Source organism: Protobothrops mucrosquamatus, unplaced genomic scaffold (genome assembly GCF_001527695.2).
Source record: "Protobothrops mucrosquamatus isolate PMUCROS unplaced genomic scaffold, P.Mucros_1.0 scaffold1659, whole genome shotgun sequence".
Lineage (NCBI taxonomy): Eukaryota > Metazoa > Chordata > Lepidosauria > Squamata > Viperidae > Protobothrops > Protobothrops mucrosquamatus.
In genome coordinates, this window is record NW_015387816.1 from 369,384 (window position 1) to 376,605 (window position 7,222).

General features: G+C 39.5%; 1 protein-coding gene across 1 annotated transcript in view; it reads right to left on the reverse strand.

Annotated features, from left to right (window-relative positions):
* Positions 1-7,222, reverse strand: part of HMMR (hyaluronan mediated motility receptor) — a 27,170-nt gene that overhangs the window by 14,597 nt on the left and 5,351 nt on the right. The window contains exons 3-6 of the mRNA XM_015822741.1: positions 5,386-5,474; positions 4,825-4,905; positions 3,326-3,514; positions 1,368-1,451 (exon numbers count right to left, since the gene is read on the reverse strand). Coding sequence (XP_015678227.1) covers positions 1,368-1,451; positions 3,326-3,514; positions 4,825-4,905; positions 5,386-5,474 — 443 coding nt within the window. The remainder of the gene's footprint in view (positions 1-1,367; positions 1,452-3,325; positions 3,515-4,824; positions 4,906-5,385; positions 5,475-7,222) is intronic.

Sequence of the window (7,222 nt, forward strand, 5' to 3'; positions counted from 1 at the left end):
GGCACGTTTGGAACCACTGTTGAGCTCCTCCCGGAGGCCTTAGATGACCAGGCGGTGTGCACCAGAAAAAATTTAAGAAGCCAAAATGTCAGGACACCCCAAACGCTGTGGAGGTCCGACTTGCACAATTTTAAGCGCGATGGCGGCTACCGGGGTGAAGAGAAAGGTGATCCCTCACCAGGTTAAATCCTAACCAGATGGCCCTGAACTGTTATTTCGGAATGACTAAACTGAGCTACAAATGGTCGGGCGCCAAAATGCTTCAAAATGGCAGCCGCGACTAGGTCGGGCGCCAAAATGATCCAAAATGGCGGCCGCGACTTGTCTGGAGATCGAAAAGGGCCTCCAGGAGCTCCGAGGCTCTGTCCGAGATCCAGCGGGGTGCCACAGTGCTGGTGGGGATCTAATTTAGTTGCAGCCGAAAGGCTGAAGTTCTAGTGAACAATTCTTTTCTTTCGCCGAAAATGCGGCCAAAATGGCGGCCGCGACTTTTTGGGAGGCTGAAATCAGGCCTCCCGCAGTCCTGCGCCCTTCCAGAGGCCCTGTGGGACGATGTAAGGCCCAGGGGAATTGTGGCCGCAATTACAAAAAGGGCAAAAATTTGATTTTTTTGCAAATTTCGGATGCCGAAAATGCATCCAAAATGGCGGCCGCGACTTTTTGGGCGGCTGAAATCAGGCCTCCCGCAGTCCTGCGCCCTTCCAGAGGCCCTGTGGGACGATGTAAGGCCCAGGGGAATTGTGGCCGCAATTACAAAAAGGGCAAAAATTTGATTTTTTTGCAAATTTCGGATGCTGAAAATGCATCCAAAATGGCGGCCGCAATTTTCGGATTGTTTAAAAGGGACTCCGACAGGCCTGAAAGGCCTGAGGGGAGTCAGGATTTGCCTGATTACCTCTACAATTCCTGAGGTAAATAATGATAGGGCAGGTGGAGGGCAAGATCAACAAGTAGTCTCTGTTGATCTTCTACCTCCCCCCCCACTCTAATTTCAAATTTGGGAGGAATGAGGGAAGAGAGATTTCACCCCCCCACACACACACTCCTCACCTCCCCAACAAGCTGCTAACAGCCTGAGGGAAGTTACACCAATCACTGATTTAATTATTAAAAATTTTTTAAAATAGCCAATATTTGAGGAGACTTCACCAATGGATTATGATTAGTCTAACCTGATCTAGCAGAGAGCCAAGCCAAAACGAGTCATCAAGAGCGGAGACCAAGTTAAGACTGGATTACCAGTAGGAGGGGGCGTGACAAGTTTTGGATACTTGGTCTCAAGAGCAGGCAGACAAAGAAAACCCATTGGTGGAGTCTCCGTCTCCTGTACTGGAGAAAATGTAATCCACATTGGTAATTTAACATACCTTTTTTGAGTTCATTTTGTTCCTAAGCTTCATTAATTCTAAATAGAGATTGTGCATTTTCTTCTGGGTTTCATCTTCAAAACACTAAAAAATTACAAAAGGCAGAGGAATTTTATTATTACATTTTACTTAGGACACTACACAAGAAAAGATGACATCTACACATCTGATTCCAATGGGAAAAGATAATCATATGCCGGACTTCCAGTTTGCGCTCGTAGCGCATGGCTGCGTGAGAGCGGACCTCCGCTCCCCATGGCTAATTTTGCCCTGCCAGGGGGACCCTAGATAGGTCCGAAGTCATCCCAGAGAGGTGACTGTGAAGGAGGGGTGCCCCATTGATCACGAAGCAACGGCAATCGCTTCGTTTGATCCGGGGAAAGCCCTCCGAGCCCAACAGGAAGGGAAGTTACAGGAAGGATTTAAGCTGGCTAAATATGTTGAATTGACAATTGACTCCTGAAAGAAAGAATTGTTATAAAATATTGATTTTACTGAAACCTTGACAACTGAAAATTACAGTGGATTACAAAAATTGTATATAAAAACAAGAACTATACAAAATTGGACTGTATGGATTTTGAGTTTTGGTTAGCTTGACAAGGCTAATTACAGACACTATGGCATTTATGATGGACTACATGAAAGGGGGAGACAACAGGGATATGACATACTCTGCAAAAAATGATAGGAAACCACACTTAATATTTATTCCTGAAAGATTTAGCCTGAAAGATCAAAGACCTTTACAAACACTTCAAGATAAGACAAATACTTTCCAAGACGAAATTTGTGCAATGCTACGACAGATACAAACTACAATAGACTTAAACCACGAGCAGATTAAACATAACTTTGATACTATAAGGCAGTGGTAGTGAACCTATGGCACGGGTGCCAGAGGCGGCACTCGGAGCCCTCTCTGTGGGCACACGTGCCGTTGCCCCAGCCTTGCCTCCCCCCCCCACGACTCCCTCACCAGCAGCCCCCCTGGAGGAGAGTCACCTCCGAGCGTGGCCCACGTGGACCAGGGCAGCCAAGGACATGGCAGCCAGGCAGCGTAGACAAGACTCTGCCCTCACGCCCCATCGCGCACAGTTGATGCTGCGGGGTGCGGGCAGAGGGCGTGGCTGCCATGGCGCTGCTGGGCAATCTGCAGCAGGCCCTGGAGGTGGTGAGTGGACCTGCGGGCAGGCGGGGTGGGGGAAGAGAAGGGGCAGGGGATGGAGCGGGGACAGGGCCAGTTTTTGGGCACTCGGTCTCTAAAAGATTTGCCATCACTGCTATAAGGGAATATACTTCTAACTTAAATCTACAATCAAAAAACATCCAAAGAATGATGTTAAAGAATGAACAAACAAACCCTCTTTCATGACATTTAATATGAATTGCTACAAAAATGCATTTTTTTTGTGTATTTTAAGTATACAGGTACTTCTCATTTAATAACCACAATTGGGACTCACAACTCCATCGGTAAGCAGCATGGTCATTAAGCGAGACATCATATAATCATAAACAAACTTATGACTTCAGTTTCACTCTGGTTGTTAAGCAAATTCACCACAGCAATCGCAATATAAGACCACGACTTGCAGTTTTACTGCTGTCTTCTTCATTGACTCTGCTTGTTGGAAATTGGCTGCGAAGCTCACAAATAGTGATCATGTGACTGCAGGACACTGTGATGGTAAGCAAAGCACCTGGAGTTGATTGCATGCTCATAAATGCAAGGAACGATTGTTACTTTTGTAACACCATTGTAACTTTAAACGGTAACTAAACAGGATAGTTAAGCAAGGATTACCTGTATAAAACATCTATCTTCACAGAATAGAGACCATTACAAATCTATACTACGTTACATTTTAACTTCCAACTATAAATGCAGGAGCCCATCATTATCCCACCAAAAAAACATGTTCTAATGCCTTTAAAAGAGAGCTATCAATATGCACCTTTGTTTTGAGCAAGTCATTGCTTTTTCTCAACTCCAAAAGCTGTTTTTCCAGAGAAGCAACATTTGCTAAAAGGGTGTTTTTCTCCCTGACTGCAGCAGACAGCTTTGATTCAGACTTGGCAAGATCTTCCTCCAGAGCCTGCAATCTTTTATCTTGATGGGCACGTTTTCCAATTAGTATCCGAATCTACACAAACAGGATGAAATTAACTGAAACATTTGATAGAAGGCAAGTCCATCCCTTTATATAGTTTGGCAAAATACACGTGAATTTATTCCTAATATAAAACCACTGGATTGAAAGTTTCCATTCCTTACATGCTCATTGAAAGAGGTAACCAAATATTTATTTCTAATATGAGCTGCCTTCTATCAATAATTTCAAGATAACATAAAAAAATTAAATCACAAAACACAGGTTAAGTAAAACAATCAAGAGAAAGTAGTTCATGGACTCTTATAATTTAAAATGTAAATTAAAGCATTTATAACATTATCTTCAATTAGGGGTTAGTTTACAAAGATTAATAATCAAATATCTGTAAAAAGTGGAATTTTACTAATACCCTATTTATTTATTAAATTTGTAGGCTATTCAGTTCATAACATCTCTAGTCAGCATATAACACTGGTTCCTAAACTGAAGGTAAAGACCTCTAAGGGTAATTTAGAAATATAATGAGGGTAATGGAACAATTTATCATTGTTTGTGAGTTGAGGATCCAGTTTAGAACTGCAGCTAAGTCACTTGTGTAAAACAACAGAGTTGAAGAGTCCTTGGTGCTCTCTGACCTTGTTTGTTTTCTTGCAGACATTTCATTATCTAAGCTAGGCAAGAGTGTTGGTAAGGAGTGTGGTTTACTGTCAATTTATATAGCCATCAATCGACAGATAGACATTAACATCTATAGACTATGCAAGAGACAAACAATCAGCCAAAAAGGGAACAAAAAGACGGATGCCCCTCTCCACCAGCAATCAGCACCCAGATCAGCATAGATTAAATCCATATCAGGCCAATAATCAAGTAAACAATACCCCAATCAAGAAACTGCTAAAGACATCAACAGTAAACAACCCAACCAAAGAATCTCTAAGGCCACCCCACCAACACTGACAGGGCAATCCACTAGAATATAAACTGACAACAAACCACATTCCTTGCTAGCACTGATGATGTTACTTAGCTTGGGTAATGAAATGTCTGCAAGAAAGCAAACATAGTCAGAGAGCACTAAAGACCTCTCATGTTAACACTAAGCTACAAATATTTTCCTTTATTGGTACAAAAGAGTTCCTTTTTATGGGAGTAATGACATTGTTCAAAACCAGAAAAGCAGGTAATTGGGTCAACCATTTAAAAAAACCTGGCATACAACATAAATACAAATATTTAAGACAAGAAACTATAAGCCCACTTTGTACAGCTAGCATTAAGATGTATCATCAACTAATGTGTTGACTCCACATCAGACTTAAAAAAATGTTGAATCGTACCTCCTTTTCCAACTCTTTTTGCTTTTTCAGTTCTTTAATGGCAATCAGACTCTTGTCAGGCTTTATTCCTGTGTTTTTTGGCTTTAAAATAAAAACAAAAAACAAAACTAAAGTTAAAACTCTGCAGGTTTGCTTCATAAAGTTACTGACAGTTAAAAATGAGATTTTGCTTTCACTTATTATGAAAACATTTAAAAGTATAAATACAGCTTGAATGGCCACATTGCTGAGAAACACACCAACTTCTGGGAAATCGTACCATAGATGCATAGTTACACATCTTTAATGACATTTGGTGAAAATACTTTGAAAAATAGTTCAGCAAATTTTAAACTATTCGGTTAAATATGTGAGGTTGGAAACCCCACCTCCATAAAACAATTGTCATAATTATTACAATGCCAAATTGTCTCATTTAATGTGACTAACAGTTTGCTTAACATTTAGATATTACATATTCTACTGTAAATTTAAAAAAACTCCTGCTTAGAAAAAAATGATCTTTCACTCTCTACAAAATAAGGCTAATGGAACATGAAAGAAGAAGAATATGATACTTACTCTTGAACTGAGAGATGGAAGTTTTCTTGTACTTGCTGGGGAAGGTATAGGTTTCATATTGCTTGGATTTGGCTGAACTCCTACTTCTTCTACAAACATATAAAATAAAAGGTTTCATTCTCCATCCTAAAGAGTGTATTTTTTCCCCAAATATATTCCAAAGCTATTAACTCAACACTGAAACACTGGAAAATAGACACTCTATGCAGAAAGCTTGAAATAGAAAATCAGGCATATTATCTATTTGACTTCCAAATGTTAGATTCCAAATCAATGGCGTATATAACAAGCATCACTTGGCAAAGAGGCCATTTAAAAAAACAACAACATTATTATTTGCCCCATTTCCATGCCCCATGAAAGCTTATATGCCAAATGTAAGCATGTCTACAGTTTTATGATGAGATTAATGTGAATCCCAAAGAGAAATGTTAATTTGTTAAATGCATAATTCCAGTAAATATAGTATAGGATTCCTTTATTCTTAAGCTATTTAGAGTCTTCCAGCTAAAGAGACCAACGGGGCTGCTTTGTTTTAACAAAATCATGTTAAATGTGAGTTGGCACAATAAAAATGCTGGAATTAGGCAGGGAAACACATACACATATTTTTGCAAGATTTAATTTATTAAACCAAGATCAATTGAATACAGTTATAGTAAAATGAAAATGTAATTTTTCTGTGTATGCAGGTGATCTTCAACTTACTATTACAATTGAGTTCAAAATTTCTGCTAAGTGAGAGATTTGTTAAGTGAGTTTTGCCCCATTTTATGACCTTTCTTGCCACTGTTGCTAAGTGAATCACTACAGTTGTTAAATTAGTAACTTGGTTGTTAAGTGAATCTGGCTTCCCCATTGACTTTGCTTGTCAGAAGATTGCAAAAGGGACAGCTGGAACTGTCATAAATATGAGTCAGCTGCCAAGGGTCTGAATTTTGATCAGGTGACCATAGTGATGCTGCAACAGTTGTAAATGTGAAAAATGGTCATGTCACTTTTTTCAGTACCCTTGTAGCTCAAATGGTCACTAAATGAACTGTTGTTGAGGACTACCTTATTTAAAAGTAGCATTGTCAAACATAAGCAATTATTTAAATATTTGATTAAAATACAATTTGTGTAAGATAAATAAAGGTACTAATGCTATTTAGAATCATTTCAGCAATTTCAAATTAAAAAATAAATGTTCTCAATATGTTGTAAGCATTTTTAAATTAGACAATCACTGTACTGCTACATCGTGCATTCTGAATTTTGTTGTTTTCATATTATTTCATTGCCATGTTGCTAACCAGCTGTGGATGAACCTGTACCACTCTATCTCTTGAGATTAAGAAACAACAATCTTGAGTAAAGTTTCCAATCACACTGCATCAATCCTTAGTGCCAACGCTGCTAACATTGGATGTTCCTGCTCTGATAACTGATGAAAATGCAGCCATTTTCTCTTTCTCTTTAACGTGCTTTTTCTGGTATTTAGAATTAGGTGCAGTAAGGGGGGTTGGGATGAAAACTCAAGCTCAGCTAGCCATAATAACTCTGCTTTGTGGGAACTCAAGGACAAGCTGATAACGTTTTGGCGGGCTGAAGAGCTGAGGAGAAAGCCCGCATTTTAGGCTAATTGGAGAATGTGATTTTTTTTTTTAATTGAAAATTTTTAAAATTTTAACAATATAACTCCCCACCTCCCTCATACCCCACCCTTCCCCACCCCCTCCCTTCCCCCCGACTTCCCAGAGCTACACACAGGGTTTACAATACAATAATTATATTCTGTCTTAAATTATATTATCCTTAAATTAACAATTCTATAACATCCTTTAGCTCTCTTCTA